Source organism: Anomalospiza imberbis, chromosome 1 (genome assembly GCF_031753505.1).
Source record: "Anomalospiza imberbis isolate Cuckoo-Finch-1a 21T00152 chromosome 1, ASM3175350v1, whole genome shotgun sequence".
Classification (NCBI taxonomy): Eukaryota; Metazoa; Chordata; class Aves; order Passeriformes; family Viduidae; genus Anomalospiza; species Anomalospiza imberbis.
The window spans coordinates 19,996,665-20,016,600 of record NC_089681.1 but is presented as its reverse complement, the minus strand read 5'-3'; the positions used below and the strand labels follow the sequence as shown (position 1 = coordinate 20,016,600).

The window sequence follows — 19,936 nt, the reverse complement described above, 5'->3', positions numbered from 1 at the left end:
ACAGATGATGTTTATCTTCACATTGGGAGTGAAGTTGCTTACTGAACTTTAGTTATGTTGGGGGGAGAAATAAAGGATAGAAGGTCTTTCCATTCTGTCTATTTTCTTCTCATTCATACGAAAAACAACCCACACTTGCTCACAGGTGCTTTTCTGATAATCTGCGGGCTTGTTCAGGTAACCCCTGTCTGTCATTACAACATAATTTGTACAGAACACCAGAGCTGGGCAATTAAATACTGGCCCCAAGAACCCTTTCCTTAGAGGCAGTAGTGTAGGTGGAAGTCTAAGAGAAATGCAGTGGATTTTCTGTGTAGCCATGCCCCCCAAAAAGATTTGCTATTTGGAATGTGCAAATGTACATACATAGTTATGCATGGCACCAAACTGTGACCAGGATGGAACTTGTATTTCATGAGTTTGTTTTGAATATACTGGTTTCACAAAGAAAGTAATCTGTTGTGTTTAAATATGTTTATGTATAGAATGAACTGATTTCTTTCCCTGGTTTTACCAGAACTAATTCAAGATTTTTAATTTCTTTAAAATTAATGGAGCAAATTGCACCTTAAATATATAAAACACACTATAAAACAGAGAAACCATTGTCCATTGCTGCTACGCAAACATGTATCAGCTGTGTGTGTACACCATTCATGATCTTTTTAAAATATCTGTATGTTCATTTATGACTTTCCACATTTCAGGCTGAGGGTTCAGTGAGTAATGTGTGTCTCCAGTCTTTGTGTGTTTTGATTTATGTTTTCATGTGCAACAGTGTCTGATTTTTTTTTTCTCCAAAGCATTTCTCATTTCTGATTGTATCCCAAGGCATGGTCCCTCACCTTTTCCCTGCTCCTACTCTGGAGCTGGCCAGCTTGCCCCTTTCAGTGGAAAAGAAGTGGCTGCCCCCTGGGGAAAACTCTGCTGTCCTTCAGTACTCTTATCTGTTCCCTGCCTTGAACAATGAAGTGAACTGCAAAATATTGCCAGTAGACTGCAGGGTAGGATTCAGATGGCATTTTTAATACTGTTGATGTGCTATATAAACACTATGGCTAAAAGATCACACTGAAAATATGATAAATTATCCTAAACATGTTTAGGTGTTCTTTAAAGATTTTTTTTTTATCATTCCTGAAGCTTTTTCTTTTCAGTCCTGATTTTTAGATACAATAATTGCATTAATCCTATGTGAAATCAGAGTATTGATTTGATTTGTTCTACTTGGTTTTCTTTACTTCTCTAGGAAGCATTTAATTTATTCCTTGGTGGAATCTGTGTTTGCTTAAAACTGTTCACTGTTTCAAAGAAATACAAAGTACATGGAAGTGAGTAGAGAATTATCTGTAAATTTAGGGATAATTGTAATGATTTATTTATTTTGTGCTGGCAAATTATTCAAAGAGAAATGTTAAAAGATTGTATAATGGTGAATATGTCACATACTATGTTGATATATGTTATCTGATCCTATTTAGATGTAGGCTACACTTGAAAATGCATTTCATTAATTCCTGTGAAAAAAATAGAAATAGAACTGCTATACAGTTTTATGGATTTGAGTTTCTGTAACCTCAATTTAGACATACCAGGTTACAGAGGGAATGGCAGGCATGACAGTGAAGATCATTTCCCAAGTGTTCTCAGTGGGATTAGAGAGAAAAAGTTGTGATGTGTTTTCTGGATGGCAAGTCACCTCTGCACTCAAATTGGAATTTGTTGTCTTATGAGTGCTTATGCAATTAGATTAATGTAATGTAATTAAAGTGGTTGTGGTACATGTACTTCCATGTTCACATACAAATATTCTTTTACAGTTTAATCTGAAAAAGGTTTCAGACCCACTTCATAAGTTAATTGTCCTTGCGATGTAGTTATTTCTGCATGTAGTGGAGATAGCTTAAAAAAAGATAACCTGTTACAAGGGTGCATTTTTTTTTAAATTTTTTTTTTTACATTTCACACTCAGTCATATTTTTAATGCAAATAGAAAATATAGAAAATCAGACCTGTTGAGGCATTATTATCTTCAAAAGATACTCTCTTGAAGACTTTTTTTATTAACTGCTGAAGTGGATATACTGGTCCAGAGGTGTATCTTTTGGTATGAAAGAATATGAGTACTGTCAAATTCAGAAGTAATTTAGTAGCAATAAACTCAATACAAGAAATTAATAATTTTTGAAGCTGTTTAGCTATTTTTGAACATGATCTTTAAGAAGATCCATTTACATGTCGGCTGATTAAAGAAGGAGACCTCTTAAGCCCTGGCATCCATGCTGTGATGTACTGAAGAAGTGGGCTGTGGAAAGGCTGCTGTTTGATGTTTTTGGTAGCCATGAATTTGAATCATAGAATCATCAAGGTTGGAAGGGACCTTCAAGAACATCCAATCCAGGTGTCCACCCAGCAATGTCACTGTAACCCCTAAACCCCATCACCCAGAGCCAGATCCAGACACCTCTTCAACACCTCCAGGGGTGGTGACTCCACCATCTCCCTGGGCAACCTATTCCAATGCCTGACCACCCTAACAGTGAATTTTTGTTTCTAGTATCTAATCTGAATCTCCCCTGTCTCAGTTTAAGGCCATTTTCTCCCATCCTCTCACTGCAGGCATGGCAGAAAAGACTGAACCCCACCTCACTACAGCCTCCTGTCAAGTGCTTGTAGAGAGTGATGAGGTCCCCCCTGAGTCTCCTCCAGGCTAAATAAGCCCAGCTCCCTCAGCTATTTCTCGTAAGATGTGTTTTTTAGAGCATTGTTGAATTTCTCTGGACACCTTCCAGCACCTCAGTGTCCTTGGAGGACCCCAAACTGAACACAGTACTCAGTGTGGCCTCACCAATGCAGAGTACAGGGGAATTTGTCATGGCTAGGCCTAAACTTGCCATGGTTGGCCAGGTTTGCAGTACAGGGAACTGCTATTTAAAATAGCATTTCTTACCTGCTCATCAGTTGAGATGAATCCTTCAAGTTTATGCACATTCATTATTTAGGAGTTTATTATTCTTAGTCACATCTAGTAAAAGTCGTTAGAAAAAAATTCTTTGCATCATCCATTTCCTTCTGGCACCTCTGCATGTATACACACAGGGCTAACATGGTGCCAGAGAAAATTATTTATGTTGTCAAAGTATCGAGGATTTTAGAGATGTCTTTTGCGTTTTATTTTGTTGGATTCATTGATGATAAAATGTATGGCCTGTATACTAAAGTGAGAATTGGTGTCAAATACCACTTAGAACAGACTTAATTTATATGGAAATTGTTGAAGAGGTATGGGGACACAGTACAAATTGGTATCTGTATGAATGCTCTTGAAGCATTCCAAGTCTCATATTTTTTTCTGAAATCTTGGCCTTGTTGAAGTTAAAGAAATTTTGTGATTGTCAAAAGATAAGAGAATTTCCAATGTAAATGCGTGTGATATCCTTTTAGCTGTCTAGGTGTAGTCCTAGTGCAAAGTGTCATGCACATGGTATATTTACAGGTAGTGCATGAGTGTACTAAACTTTCCTGTGAACAACTGAGTGAATGAATTCTTATGTACAAGAAGCTTACTGGAGAAGAAGTAGTTATGCAACATGCAGAGAAAAGAAGAGAGGCTCAGGTCACATGATGTGATCACTAGAAAACCTATGTCTGTTTTCTTGAGTGGGACTGGTAGCTTGGTGCTTCCTCAAATTACACTGTGTATTGTTTACTGTAATAAATTTTCACTATTATTTCCTTTTTCTACTCTATTTATGTTCACTTCTGATTTGCATTTACACTGAAGTGTTGTTATAAACAGTTAAATAGCACGTTGCCAGGAGTGCAGCTGTGGAGCTGCTGGTCATGGCAATGTCTGTGTGCAGAACTATGCCCACCAAAAGGGAGTATATTTCAAATTAATATCTTCCTTTGCCGAAGTTTTTGGGTGGTAGTGAAGCTATGAGATTGAAGGGGAAAGCCAAATGCTTTGCAGGTGCTGAAGACAATTCAAGAGATAATTTATGATAATTTAAGACATAAATTAATTCAGAAAGACTGGAAAGCATCTTGGTCTCCCAGTATGTTAGAAAAACAAAAGACAATTAAAAAAAAGCCACAGAATGTTCTTCAGTCCAAGACAATCATGCCAAAAATAGCAAAAATTACTTGCGTTAGCTGAGGAGAAGTTACATTACAGTTTTGCATATTGATATGTACTGACATAAGTATCTGAGTGTTGCTGCAGGAGTTCAGCAGGAATAGAAGCACATTGTACTCTCCTGTCACCTGGCTGATAATTAGCTGGGAAACTTGCTGGAGGGGTTGTTTGATCCCACATAGGTGTCAGAGGAAGTGCTGCCCCTGAGTGAAGACTCAGGACTTATTTAAGGGTATGCTGAGCTGCTCAGCTGACAACTGGTAATGGCTTCAGTGGCATTTCTTACTGACTAATCACTGCACATTGGTACAGCTGGAATAAAACTCAGCAGTTCCTGGATTCTGTTCCTGTGGTTAGACAGCCAGATCACAGTGTCCCTCTGGAGGTCCCAGTAGACAATAACAAGCAGACAATAATTTGACCAGAAATAGAAAATGGGGGAAGTAGTAACAATAAATTCATTAGCACAGTAATTACTAAAGTGAAGAGAATTCTGCACATGAAGTAGTTATTCTTTAAAATTACCATCTTAAAAAGAATAAAGTGATATAGGAGTATCAGGCTATGAAGAAAACGAAAATAACTACATCATCTTGGGGGAATTGGCCTACATTTTGGCCTTGGTGGTAAAGATGACCTTGTTTATGTGGAATGTTCATCAGCAGAGCCAAGGAAGGATATGAAAGAAGGGTATAATGCCCTGTGACAGGTTATCTTGTAAGAGATGAAGCTTTAAAGATCTTGCATCAATTGATGCTAACACACCAGAGATCATCTGCTGCATGTTGCATGCAGTGGTGGGGTCACTCATCTTGGAGGATAAAAAGCACTCTGAATATGCAATAATAATTGTTCTGTAAGAATCTGCATGACTTTTAAGTATATAGTTGATCATTTTTTCTGTTTGCTGTTAGGGCACAGTTGAGGGGCTGACTTGGGTCAGCCTTTCCATCATGGTGGTGGATCTGTCCCATTTCTGCAGCTCCATGGGCTGAGTTTGAGGGTGGAGGCAGTATAGCAGGCATTTTGAGCAAGTCACAGGTGTTTTTACCAGTTTTACTCAGGTACTATACGAATGAAGTGGTTTTAGATGCCAAAATTGATAAGACCTTTAAAAAATAAGCATAGAAAAAAGTATACTGTTGCTGACAAAGTAAAGAGCGTGACAAAAAAAACCAAAAACATGTGTTCTGGAAAACTAAGGGAAAAGTGGAAGAAACTGCAGAAAGATTGACATTCAAAGCACAACATATTTCAACCTGAGTTAGAAATGCCCAGTAGATTTTTAAAGATGTATTTCCCTTATAGTTGTGTTTCACTCCTGAGCTGCTGGTTACACTGCAGCATGTACCTGAATAGCTGAAAGATAATTTGGATATGGCTGTGGCAGCAGCAGTGAAGCTACAATGTATGATAGGTTGCATCTCTGGTGGTACCTACATAAACATGCAAAAACCTATCTCATATCTATGTGCTGTAATTGTCGTTTTTCAACGTCAAGGTCAAGAATGTAGCCAGAACAGCAATGCACTGTGTTGCCATTGTTTCAGTTTGGAGAGGTAAATGTTGAACAGCAGTAGTGTGAAAATAGGTCATTACAGTATGAAATTTGCTCCGTTTTTTGTGAACTGTGGTTATTTAAGTAATGGTATTTGCATTGGATCATTATTCATTTTAGACAAAGCAATGGAGGAAGAGCTGTTTCTAATTTGTGTAATCTCAGTAGCCATCCAAATTCTTGGCACCGACTACTTCATTAAGCCTTAATAGAGGGTGTTGAATTGTTTCAACACATTTGCTACATCATTCAAAAATGTTGCCCAGATCTGTCTAATAGTGTATCCAATGATCCTTGCTACAATAAAAATAATCGAGGTTGGGATAAAGAAAAGTGTTACTGCCATTATTCAATAGTTAGAAAGTATTTCTCACTTCATATAATGCAAAAAAAAAAACAACAAAAAAAAAAAAAAAAAAAAAAAACCCAGAAAAAACCACAACAACAACAAAAAAAACCCAAAAAAACCCCAGCAATTCTAAGCTCCTCAATATATGTACTCTTTGCTGCTTAAGCATTTTTAATCTGCTCTTGACACTGCATGAAATAATGGTTATTAATAAATACATAAGAATGGTATACATCCATAAAATTGAATGTCCATGTAAACATAAAAAACATTACCTCTTAAAACTGCAGAAATTATTTCTGTTTACTTTGGATAATCATCCTTTGTCATTGGCAAAATTAGAGACTGGATGTGGAGAGTTCCTGCGATGAAGATGTACACCTATCTAGTTGTACATCTATATTCTTTATATAAATAGTATACAAAATTAGAATGCAATTCTACAAAATTACTTTCTCTGGTTTTCAGGATGTTAATAGGTTGGGGATGAGGTTGATTTCCACTGCTTTACACTTTTTGTAGTTATATAGATTGTTGTACAGGATTTACAAAGTGGATATAAAATGCTACCATTCTTTTTTGACACATGCACAAAATATGCACAATTTATTATAGACTTGTTACATTTGAATGATAAGAACAATTATCTATGTCAAGATCATAACTTGTCTAAATGAGGGCTCCTGAAGATCTGTTCATTCAGGTCACTTGTTACATGGCACATACAGCTGTGGGCTATGAAGACGTGCTTTTTGTTGTTGTATCTCTGTGTTCAGGTTTACAGCAGGTAAATGGCTTTTGACAGGTAAATCCTCAGACCACACCTAGAAAACTGATGGCTTCATCAGTAACAGAGAGCTCTGCAGTGGTGCTGGAAGGGCCTGAGAGGCTGTGTGTAGTTCTATTCCGGATCTGCATCTCACTGTCAAGATCTGTAATCACGACCTGAAAAACAAAGGATCCAAGTAGACCTGCATAGCTTGTTTGTTGTTACACAGTCAGAGCCAGGTAACCAAAAGACAAGTGGAAATTACGTCATCACTAACCCTTCTCTTCCTTACAGCTGTGGTTGATTAGTTTTGATTCCCTGGGGCAGCTGTCTCTTACCAGGGGAAAATTCTTTGTCAAGGGAACAGCCAAGCATCACACTACTCTGCTGTATATACTGTATACATATACAATGATTCTGATTCTGAATATACTTATTTGGGATTACCAGGAGTGTTACTTAGCACAGATACTGAAAACAAACCATAGGGTGTTCAAGATGGTTATGCATCCTTTTTATATGTAGCATGTGATTCTGAATAATAATGCCGTGGTTACTAAAGTTTTAGGAACATTAAGTACTTATTGTGTATGCAGGAAAACAGCCCTTGTTTACAGTTCAGTGCTGTAAAAATATTTTAAAAACCTTTTTGGGAACATAAAACCGTAAGTTGAAGATCCTAAAGTGATGGGTGCCACACACAGACAAAACCAGTTTCTCTTTTCCGATGCTTTTAACAATTTGCTGAAGGATCAGTTAAGACTGATAATGGACATCAGAACAACAGTGAAATTACAGTGGCAGATGTAATTAAGATGTGGGAGAGGATAAGGAGCAGGTGATTTCCTTAAACCACAGCATTACTCAGAAGCCAAGTCGTAAAGTGACTTCACATCACATGGCCACAACAAGGCACGGAGCTGGCTGAACATATGACCAGCCTTGACATGGTAGGGAAGTAGAATTCAGACAAAGGATGCTGCAATCTGGCCAGGAACAAATGAGATTCATGATGCCTCTTGGGTCCTGTAGGAAATTCATCAAGAATGGGATGCCAAATCTTCTATACTAGCCTTTGACCAGAAGTGCAAGCAACAGTTTTGCAGTTGATTATTGTTGATTATTTAATTCAGTCACTCTTTTACATTTTCTTGGGTGCTATCTTGATTAACTATGTCTCCATTATAGCCAGAGGAAGAAATAAAAAGAGTAGGACAAGAGTGAAAAAGTATTTCTTGACCAAAAATGAAAAACTAGTGAGGCCTCCCAAGAAATTTAAAAAAGCATGGTGCAGACTGACACGCTCAGCCCAGACTCTCTCACACTTTCCAAACCTGGCTGCTCCCATACTGAAGACCTTTCTTGCTGAAGGCAGCTCTGCTTCAGGCATATCAGAGTAGGTCATTCCTGTCTCAGTAAAAATTTATCAGTATTTTACATTCAGATACTCATGGAAGTAGGAACTAGAATGCAGATCTTCCTTTCTTCCTTAGAAGTAAGAGAAACCCCCTAGTTACAGTTTCCCCCTGGCTCTGAAATGTTCTTTGGGTTTCAGAAATGCTGACAGCATGTGCTGTGAAAATGTCCACTGGAAGGACTGTAACACAAAATTTCATAAGCTGATTGTTAGCACTGGCCTATGAGAATCAGTGAAATGAGCTCAAACTCAAGTGGCAATGGAATCTGTGTTTCCCAAATCCTGCTTAAATTAATAGATCCTAAACCATGTCTTCTGCTTGGGGTAACACAGAGAAAGAAATAACTTGGCTGTGCTTCCTAGTGCTTCAACAAGAGCTAACTGCCTTGTTCAGTGCAAATTAAACTTGGACTACTCCAGAAACAGAGCTGTGCAGCTGCAAGGGAATTTGAGACATACCCTGTCCCTCTTTTCTTCTGTAGGTTCAAATTTTCTTTGGCTGTCTTTTATCTAGCCAATTGTTAACATATCTGGAGCAGGTAACTAGGTATGTAAATTTAGTCTTAAAAAATGGGCACGTAAAGGCAGCTTATTCTCTTTGTGGCTCTAACCCCTGAGTTGAGATGACAATGCTGAAGGAGTTTTTATGCAGCTTTTCCAGTGAGGTGGAGAGAGCAGAGAAGAGCCACCTCAAGCGCTTAAGTGTGTTTCTGAAGCCACAGCTGCTCTGTACTCCCTACAAGTCCTACCAAGAGATCACATATCAGCTGGGGACTGGCATAGCCAGCTGGAGACTGGCATAGCCAGCCTGCCTGTGCCTGTGCCATGTCTTCTTTTGGCTCTGTGCCTGCTGGGGAGCAGTTGTAGGAAGCTCCCGCCGAGAGCAAGCTGAGAGCTCTCACTCTCACACCAGCAGCAGATTTCATCTGGCTAGATCCCAGATGATGGAAGGTAATCTGCTGCATTCACTGCAGTTTTTGACTTCTTCTCATCTGCTATTGAAGATTGTATCAGTAGCTTTGCATCCCTAATTTGTAAGTGATTTGCACTCCCAAGCTGTGGGAACAAATAATTCTGTGCATAACTTCGAAAATGTGGCCTGCGGAGTCTATTTGCTCTTACCATATTAGTTAAATTACCAGTGTGATTAACTGTAAGAATGAGTGTGCTTTCATAAATACCAGTGCAATTATGTCTGGTAATTTATTCCAGTCCTTACAATAATGGCTGCAAGAATCTGAACTAGTGTTTTTCAGATAATATATTCCATATTTTGTTGAGGGACTTGAGAGAAATTTCTTTTTGCTAGGGCAATTAGCTTATACTAATTTGGAGAACATGTTCAATGGTCTTTATTAGAGTTTAGGAAATTATTTTGATTGTAGGTACTCAGCAACATAACAACAAAGTACACTTCTAAGCTCTCATTTCCATATCTTTTCATTTGTTAAGATTAAAACAGCATGCTCAACATGAGTGTCTAAGTATATATACTTTAGGATTATAAAACCAACCCCCACTTTTACAGTGACACCAGTTAGATAGTTATTTCTGAGTGGTACATTCCGAAGTTGCTTGTTTAGCTAGAGGTTAGTATTGCCTTAGTTGGATTCATTCAGCTATATGCTTGCCTTGACAATTATCCTTTCCAAAATTATCTGTCTTGAAAGAAAAAAAACATCTTTAAATCATATTTTTGTTTGTTCCTTTTGATTTGGGTCCAGTATGGAATGCAGCCACATGAGTAGTTAAATTAACACAAGAGAGGAGGTTTCAATTTCCAGGCAGAAATGAGGAAAACAGTTTGGCTTTAGTAGAGTGATATGATCTTCAATCAGATGCTCTACCAGCTACAGCTTGTAGGAAGTATGGCACCAAAGGCTATTTCTTTAAGTTGAGCAGCTATTTTTTGGTTTTATTGCTTCTTGCAATAAAACCTTTTTAATTTTTGAATGCTGAAACCTTAAAACCTTTTTAATTTTTGAATGCTGAATTTATAAATAAATAATAGATGGCACAAATACTATATTTGCTTTTAAATTGTTTGAGGAATTATAGGATTATTTTTGATTTATTAACATTCTTCCAGGGACAAATATATTGCTAGAATTGGGGGCAATCAAGTGGGGATATTTCTCATGTATTATTATGTATTAGTTTAGCCAAGTTTCATCTGAAAGAATATTCATGTCAAAAGCAGTGGCTCAGAAGTCATGCCACCCAGATCTGGATCTTCTGTTAATTCTATTCCAAGCTGCCATTTTGCTGTTAAAATCTGCAGTTCTTCCTTCAAGAAGTATCAACATCATGATTAGGAGCTTTATTGATGAAAGGTCAGATCTTTCTTTTTGGAGACCATTCAAGAGCACTGCCTGTTTCTATTGAAAATTTGGAAATAGTTATTCACATAGCCTCCTTTCAACCCTCCTTAAATTCCATGTTAAGGTCAAAATAATTACCGTTTACCACTCATACAAAAGTTGGATACACTACACATATTTAACTTTCTTGTTGTATCAAAGTTGTATCTTTGTGTGCCTGTTGTCACGTGAACCAGACCAATTATTTCAGTTAAAATGAATGTGGGAAAGCAAAACTGCTTTAAATTAAGGTTTAGAGGGATGCTGTAAACACGTGTGCCTTTGTGAAGACTTGAATGACAGTTGCACGAGTTCTGCCTTGATTTCTCAGTAAATTGATGTGCAATGGATACGTTCATTTTTTATTCTGTTCTACAATGAAGGCATACAGACTTACAATTTTAGTTCAGAAAAAAAAATGCCCTACAAATTAATAAAAGTTACTATATACTCCTTCACATATTTCATAATCTAACATATATTTCTCCCAAACTCCCAAATCTTTGAAAGATATATGAAGATACTGAAGAATCATGCAAAATTGAGATGTTCTTTTAAATTTGCATTAAGGACATCATGTTTACAATAATGATTTGAGAATGACCATCATTCAATGAGGCTGAATAAAAATGAATGCTTACTCATCAAAAGAGTTCTTAGAAGAGTAATATCCTGTGGGGCTTCAGAGTTGTATGACTTCCACATGTAACTATGATGAAGTGTACCTTTTCTGCAAAATACAGCACAATATTTTCCTGGCAGTTTGTGGGAATATTTCTTTGAACTGAGTGCTTGTATTTTAGAACAATTCTGGAGCACTGTTGGAAGTCAGCTGCCAGCTTTCATTAGTTGAATATAAATAATAAACCAGCATGCACTCGGAATGCTGCAACCCATAAGAAATGAAATTGTTGATTTCTGACCTTCATTTTTCGTATGTTGTAGTAGCCTGGTACCTTTTTTATTTGCATTTCTTACATCAGGTATTGATGGGCATTTTTAGGGGTAATTTTGATGCAATAAAATTTATTTTTTCATTATTCTGTGTACTGAATTCATTTGTGTAGCTGAAGTTCTAGAGGAAAATTTTTACTTCTATTATTATTACTATTTGTATGTACTGATTCAACGTGATGGTCTTCAGGAATATGTAGAAGGCTTTTTATAAGAAATATGATTTGAACCACTCATCATACTTCTGTAGAAATGTCTCACTGCTGCTAAATATTGCAGTTATTAATCTTTCTTGACAAGGAGGCAGTAGTTTTCAAGGTATTTTTGGTGTCTAGTTCCCACATCACTACATTTCCCATGTTCTTTATTGACCTAATATTCCTCCTGACTGAGAGGCCTGGGCGACTTCAACCCACGCTGCAGCCTGTAGGAGAGTGACAATGAGTGCACACATTGAAATTGAGGACTCTCTCCCATTCCCTGTCTGAGGGTGCAGATCCTCTTACTCTAAGCCAGTCTTTGTGCTCACACATTCCTCCTGGGGCATGATAGTCCTCATCTCAGGACAGTCTCCTCCTTTTTCTCATTTCCTTTTTCAAATCCCTAAAGCGTCACCATCCTCACAGGTCTGGAGTTCTTCTGACCTCTAGTACATGACGGGGCAGAGAAGGTATAAAGAGTACCAGATGCTACAAACAACTGCACAAGGAAATTGAGTCCATTGATATCCTAGGATATTGGATACTACTCTACCCTCATTGTATCAGTATTTAAGAATTGTTATTATTGTAGTGTTTTTAAATGTTTTTTCTCTTTTATAATATCGGTATATTACACATCACAGTGCTGCACTCAGAGGTGTATAGAACAGATCAAAAGAAATAAGTATGTAGAATTTCTTGCCCCATGGCAGGGAACAGCATTTAAAATCAGAAATTACATGGAGTGGCTGTCTTATTCATGAAAGAAAAAATGAGGCTTCATTCCTACTAATTTCATCCCGTTGAGGTCTTGATCAAAATTCCTACACTAAAATGCTATTGTATTGTTTAAGTATTTTCTCCCTTGTCTGATATCCAGACATCTGTCATGCTGTAAAATTAAACTATGCAAATACATAGAAAAATTGTTATTCTTGAAGGTGATAAAAAGGTTCTTATTGTGAATAAAAATACTGTATATTTTAAATATAAATTTAAATTTATCAGCTAGTGAGTAGAGAAGAAAGCATGGGAAGGCTTCTTGATTTTTAGTTTACTATCCTCACTAATGGATATCTGTAACTTGATTTAGGAGATAATGACTAAATGCTTTTAAAACAATAATCCATCTGAATTAGAACATTTCTCTTCAGGTTTTGACATCATGGTAACATTTTAATTGAATTCCTAAGAGGGATTTATTCATCCAGGGAAAATATATTTTAAACATGCTAGACAATGGATTGTTTAAATCTGGTTACCTCTGTGGGCAGACTTGTGTTGTCTGACCTTGGAAAGCAGGCAGTGACAGAACTAAGAACCTGATCCTGTAAAGAGATTTATGATGCTGTTTTCCTGTTACTAAAAAATGGATACATTTTGAATGGAATTTTTTTACAGGTAATTAATTTGTGGCTCTGACTGTGCCATGTGGAGCAGGGGTGTGCACATTTGCCCAGTTCCGACAGCACAGTGGCACGGGGGCTTCTCTTTTGTCTCCAACAGAAGCAGGGGGCAAGAAGCTGCGGAGCACCGTCCAGAGGAGCACGGAGACAGGGCTGGCTGTGGAGATGAGGAACTGGATGACTCGCCAGGCTAGCCGAGAGTCAACGGATGGGAGCATGAACAGCTACAGCTCTGAGGGAAAGTAAGCAGCATTTACAGCTGTGGTTTCCTGACGCTTCTCCATGAAGCTGAGGGATGTTTCTCCATGAAACTGGTTGTTAGAGAGAAGCACAGTGAGTGTTGAAGGTCCTGTTCAGTCAGAATTCCCTTAACAAGCCAGTGTCATTGATGGACTAAGCCTAAGTCTTCCCCTGTAACTGAAAAGAGTGTCCCACTGGTGGTGCAGGAATGGAGGAGGGTCATTTCTTCTGTGCCATGAGAAGGGCACATGGTGGGTCAGATCATCATTGAGGTATGTCAGGAGGGGAAGCAGGTGCAGTACACCAGATAAAACACAGATATGGACAAGTTCTCTTCCAAAAACTCCTGGTGTACGTCAGTGCTATGCAGAGCTAAGCATTTCCAGGTCACTGGGCTCAAGAGTTTTTCAAAGATTCTGCTACTTTTAACCTGAAGAAATTATCTGAGCAGAGTACAAGCCTGTCATGTATCATGGTTATCATAACATCATAAAAGCCTAAGCTAAAAACTTCTCAGTGATATATCTGAGACATTGCCCAGAAAAGTCTTATTGTGGGTTGATTTATTAGTGGTGTTCACAGCACTGGACAATCCATCTATGCTGCATAATATATATTATGTTTCCAAGTTGGTGCATTATATGCATTTGAAATGGACATTTCTTAATGATTGGTCATTACAAATTTCATCAGTTCTTGTTACTCTGTAATGGGTAATTTATGGCAAGCATTTTAATTTTAAGTTACTTTGGTCATTTGCCACAAGGGATTTCAATTCTGTTATTGAATAGATGTCATTCTCAAAGACATTTTCAACAAAATATTTTGAATGAATGGTGATTTTGAAAATAGCAACAAGTATTTAGTCTAATGTCATCATTTCACTGTGTACATTTGATATTTAGCCATTGAATTTACAGTAACTTGAGAAGTGTGAGCAATTTAACCTTCATGTAACTGAATCAGTGGTAAGAGTGTGTGTTAGTATCTTAATGAACTTGTCTCATATCAATACTTTGATAATTAACAGTGGTCTTTAATGCATTAGAAAAGGAGAACATGATGGAGGAATACAAATTTGGAAATTATTGAGGAGAGTGCTTTCTTTACCTGTTTGTTTATATGCTGGAGGCTAATTGCTAAATTGCTGCTTGTTGAACACTGTGGGATTTCAAAAATTACAGTAATTGTTTTGTAAGTTCCTTACAGTACTACCAAACCCACAAACATTAAGTGCAAAACATCTAAAAAACAAAAAAACAAACCCAAGCCAGAACAAAACAAAAAACCAACCAAATAAATAAAAAACACACACACAAAAAAAAGGGCAAATTTAAGTGTATTTTTGTTTGGTTTCTTTTTCAATATTATTTCTAGTTTGATCTTCCCTGGTGTGAGGTTGGCTGCAGACAGCCAGTTCAGTGATTTTCTGGATGGACTTGGTCCTGGCCAGCTTGTGGGACGACAGACTTTGGCAACACCATCAATGGGTAAGTGTTTATGTCCTCTAGATATGATATATTCTAATTGGTCAGGTAATTAGAATATACAATTTATCTAGATTCCCTTTGAATAAGGATTTCTCTTGTGGTTTTGAACAGCTCAATTAAGACTAAAGCTGTAACCTTGGCCAAAGTTGAATGTAATCATGGATGCTTATGAAGACATGCAAAAGTAGAAAGTTGCTTTGAAAAGTTCAGCCTTTTACCTCTTCTTCAGTTTTCCGTCTTTAAAATGGGGCTAATGAGACCAAACTTTTCTCTGAATCACTTGGATCATATTGTATAAAAATTGGTAATTTAGGCACAAAATATTTGTTATTATTGTGTTTACAGGCTTGTATATTCACAAGTTATCTTTTCATAACTTGTCTTTAACTAGAGGCATGGTGAAGAGATTTCAAGCAGTTTTACAGAGCTGCTTTGTCTTAATTCCCTTGCTGCCTTTTTTTAAATATATGAAACTCTTAGGAAATAGAAATTAATTTGAAGTAATAGAGGCATGTGTTATTGCAGAGGTTTTAAATTGCTTACTAACATTAACAGCAGTGAAGAGGGTAAATATTCAATTATATAGTAGTGTTAAAATCCAGATCATACTTATTAATGAAAAACAGATTATAGAAGTCACCACATATTCATCCTAGAAATTTTTTCAACATTTCGGATATTAAAGTAGTTCTGAATTACAGTGCTGGCATTTCTTTTTGTTATCTAGGAGATATTCAGGTGGGAATGATGGATAAGAAAGGACAACTGGAAGTAGAAATAATCCGAGCCCGTGGCCTTGTTGTAAAACCAGGTTCAAAGACACTGCCAGGTAAGGAAGAAAAACTTTAGTAACAATCTTAGCACAGGGCCAGGGCTTGGACTTGATGATCATAATGGGTCCCTTCCAACTCAATATATTCTATGATTCTTAGAATAGCATTCTACCAAAAAGGTCTCTGGCTGTTTTGTTCATCTTTGTCAACCCTTAACAAGTTCAAATCTCAGTAGGTTACAATGTTGTATACTGAAATGCATACTGTATTGAAATGATACACCAGAAATCAGCTCTACTTCAGGAGGAAATTAAAAATCAGGCTGCCAGAAGACCCAAAAGTATTTTTGGTAATAGCAAAGGTGTCCTTAGTTATGGGGTAGGAAGAAAAGTATCTACTGAAGATTTTATATAGGAGTCTTAGGAATGAAGAGGGAATCAAGAGATGTGGAATAGGTATCTACTCAAAAAGTAGACTAATATTTGATACTTACTCCTTATTTTATAATCTGATGTCCTGTAACACTATGTGAAAAGGACAATATAATGATATTTTTAGCAAGCTCTTCTGATAAAATAGAAATTGTGTCAGAGTCCTTTCTTCACTGATTCTCACCTTGTAGATAATTTTAAATTATTAACAATTTGGAGCATTGATCCAGATTTCACCAAAGTCATTGCAAGTCTTGCATTTACTTAATAGACCTATTTTGCATATTGTACAGTATAGGGATGCTATATATAGGAATACTTGATTTGTTCAGGTCAAAATCTGAATTGTTTCATGGCAAAAGAGACATACAAAAAGAAGTCAAGAAAAAAATACACCCAAGGAGAAGAGTAAAGAAAATGCATGGATGCTTTGTATGGGAATAATTGTTAATATTGCTTGTGGAGATTAGTTCTTACAAGTTATATATCCTTTAGAAGCATATTTTTATATGGTGATAGAAAGTGTGTGTATTACACAAAAAAATCTGGACTTCTTCTTTACCTGCTGTTCTCTATTTTCATTCTTCTAAGCACCATATGTAAAGGTGTATCTATTAGAAAATGGAGTATGCATAGCCAAAAAGAAAACAAAGGTAGCAAGAAAAACGCTGGAACCACTTTATCAGCAGCTTCTATCCTTTGAAGAAAGTCCCCAAGGGAAAGTTTTACAGGTAATTTGAATAAATATTCCTCTGAACCTGAAAATGTCACCTGTACAGTTTTCACTGAATGAGTTTCAAATTTCTTTCAGGTTTCATTTGGCAATAAATGCTCATATTTTATTTACTTGCTGAGCAGATAAACACAACAGTAATAGCTATTTATGCAAGTATAAACTGAGTACGCAAGTAGAAGGGAGCTTTAGAAGTGAGTTATAGATTATTTTGCTTCTGCCATAAATATTGGCTCCTCTCACTGGGTTTTCCTTGGTATCGTGGATAAATGTTGTTTGAGCCCAGATAATTTCTGTCACTGCATCATGATTAGGACACACAGAACTAAACTATGTCAGCAGTTGGATATTTCATTCCTTTACTGTAATTAAATAAGCAGAGATTTTTGACAGATCAGATTAAAGCTTTTGACATTTTTTCTAAAATTTTTCTATTTTCTTGTGCTTTACCTAACAGATAATTGTTTGGGGAGACTATGGACGTATGGATCACAAATCCTTTATGGGAGTGGCACAGATACTTTTAGATGAACTGGACCTGTCCAACATGGTGATTGGGTGGTTCAAACTTTTCCCTCCTTCTTCCCTAGTAGACCCAACCTTAGCTCCTCTCACTAGAAGAGCTTCCCAATCATCTCTTGAAAGTTCAACAGGACCTTCGTATGCTCGCTCATAGCAGCTGTGAAACTGTTGTCATAGCAACCAGCGTTACAAAAAAAATAAAATTACAGGTCGCAAACCCTGGTAACACTGCATGCTTAATGTTGTGTCTTCTGAGCCTGTTTCTAGGGCTGCAACGCGATCCTGTGTTCTCAAGGAAGTTGCACACATTGTGCCCTATGGAAGGCCCTCAGGTGATGGACTGAAATCATGAAGAACTGATAGGTTTGGAGTTCAGGGACTCAGTTTTGGTCCAATCTGAAGCCATGGACTAAACTAAAAAAATCAATCTGTTTCATGCAACAAAAGTCCTTTTCAATGGCATATCTGTTTTGTTGCTCCCTTTTCTTTATTTATCTGCCCTCCCCTCCTAAAGTCTGGTTAATGCCACAGAAACGGAGTTACCCTCCCATGGAGCCATGTTACAAGTCAGTGGATTAGCAGACATTGGAAGAAAAGAAGAATCTAATGATGCTGGAAAAGTCAACTGGCACTTGCAGCAGTTGCTTGAGATCTGAAAACTCTTCATATTGAAAAGGTTCAAGACTTAAAGTGGTGGGCTTCATACCTCCAGCTGTTCACACAGTGACACCCCAGACATGAAGGACTCTCTGAAAAATAAAGTTCTGTGGATATACTGTACTGTGTGAAATTAAGAAACTTTTTTGCATGGACACAGATTTAGCCGAATACTTAAATTATTTTCTTGGGGCTGCAACTTGCAAAAACAAAAAAGAATAAATCAGCCATTTTCAACAGTTTATATTATTTTTAAAGATAAATTTCACTAGTGCATGGTTTTAAAGGGAAGAGAATGCAACAGGGTGATACAAAGACACACCACGTTTATCATTCTTTAAACCAGTCATGGTCTGTGTTTTTGCAGACTTATATTAAAAATAAAAAAAAAAAAATTTCTAGCAAATATTTAAAATTCTGTTTATGTGACAAGAAATAAGTGTAATATATTAAATTTATTTAAATGTAAAAGGTACAAGCCTTGTAAAGTTCAACATAATGTGCAAATTGTACACTTCTTTTACCTCCTTCTTTCTCTATCTCTCCTCCCAATCTCCCTTCTTCCTTTTGTTCTTTTCCCCCCTCTACCTCCCAGGATGATCAGCATATTCTAAAATGGCTACCATTTGACTTATTACTGTCTTATGCCCCATATTTGGTTCAGGATTGCAGAATATTCTGCATTTCTGAATTATTTGAGAAAAATATTGTTTAAGAGCTTACTTTTTTTCAAGCATGTTGAAAAGGATTTTGCAACATGGCTTGGGAGTACATTAATGTAATTCAGCATGTATTTGATAAAGAAGATATTTGAACTTTTGCAATTTATTGTACAGTGCATGGTAACTTATTTTCATTTTTTCTCACCTTCAAATTGAATTCTACAGCAAAATACTGGAATCATGTGGCCATTGTAAGATGTCTTCAATAAATTTGTGTTCAGCACCAGCATCTTTCATTCAAAGACTGAACTATTATTTCTTGAAGGTTTATGGAAAGATGAAAAATTAAGTATGTGATTAATTTTTAGGAAACAAATTTTAGCACTTTTTTTTGCACTAAACCAAATTGATTGCAACATTTTTGAAATAACAAAAGCAACAAAGGTTACAAATCCATACAGTTGTTCTGCTGTAAAGTTCAATTTTCATAAATTACATTTGCGTTGCAAAAGACATAATTAGGTAATATCAGTCTGGAAAGCATCAGTCTTTGGTTCGTAAAATAGCCTTAAAGAAAGCTTATCAGTACCACTCTGCCAGCTATTTAACACCATTACCAGAACCTCGCTAGAGGTAATTGATTCACAGCCCTGGGTTTTGTAGCAGACAGTAACGGCCGTTGGGTGGTGCTGCAAGTTCAAGCTTCTCATTAAGTTTCGTTATTTAAAGGGAATGTAACTGGCTAACGTTTAATAACAAAATATCTTTTTTTTTTCCTGGGTCTTTGTATGCCTTTAATACCGACTTAAGGTTTAATATTGAAATCTTGCAATAATTTTTGGAGTACTTTACATTTACCTTTATGGCCACACAGAAATATTCTGATTTTATTTGAAAATCTGTTGAAGTTTCCCATTAACAAATTGTACATGCCTCGTAAGAGGGAAAAAGTAATAACAGTATCACTTATAATGCCTTTTACTTTGTGCAATATCATAGAAAATGAGATTGTGTCTTGTCTGCAGAGTTTATATAATGGATTATTGTTAAGTTAATAGACAGACTGGTAAAATTATATTTATTAAAATAATTTAGACATCTGTCTACCAGCAGCAAATAAATACTACTAACATGCAGTCTACAATATCCCCTAGGATATTAAACAAAAATACATAACCATTTTCCTGACACTGTGAGATGTGCTCACACATTCTTGTATGCATAATCCTCTATTTCAAGTTTTAAAATCAAGGACATGACGCATGGAAGGTTTGTAC

The 19,936-nt window shown here is 36.7% G+C and overlaps 1 protein-coding gene across 33 annotated transcripts in view; it reads left to right on the top strand.

Annotated features, from left to right (window-relative positions):
• RIMS2 (regulating synaptic membrane exocytosis 2) overlaps window positions 1–18,220 on the top strand; it is a 446,434-nt gene extending 428,214 nt beyond the window's left edge. For all 33 annotated transcript variants that reach the window (XM_068183223.1, XM_068183411.1, XM_068183392.1 and 30 more), the window contains 5 exons: window positions 13,252–13,393; window positions 14,769–14,881; window positions 15,609–15,710; window positions 16,677–16,816; window positions 17,276–18,220. In XM_068183223.1, the coding sequence (XP_068039324.1) occupies window positions 13,252–13,393; window positions 14,769–14,881; window positions 15,609–15,710; window positions 16,677–16,816; window positions 17,276–17,494 (716 nt within the window). In that variant the 3' untranslated portion in view covers window positions 17,495–18,220. The remainder of the gene's footprint in view (window positions 1–13,251; window positions 13,394–14,768; window positions 14,882–15,608; window positions 15,711–16,676; window positions 16,817–17,275) is intronic.
• Window positions 18,221–19,936: the final 1,716 nt, after the last annotated feature.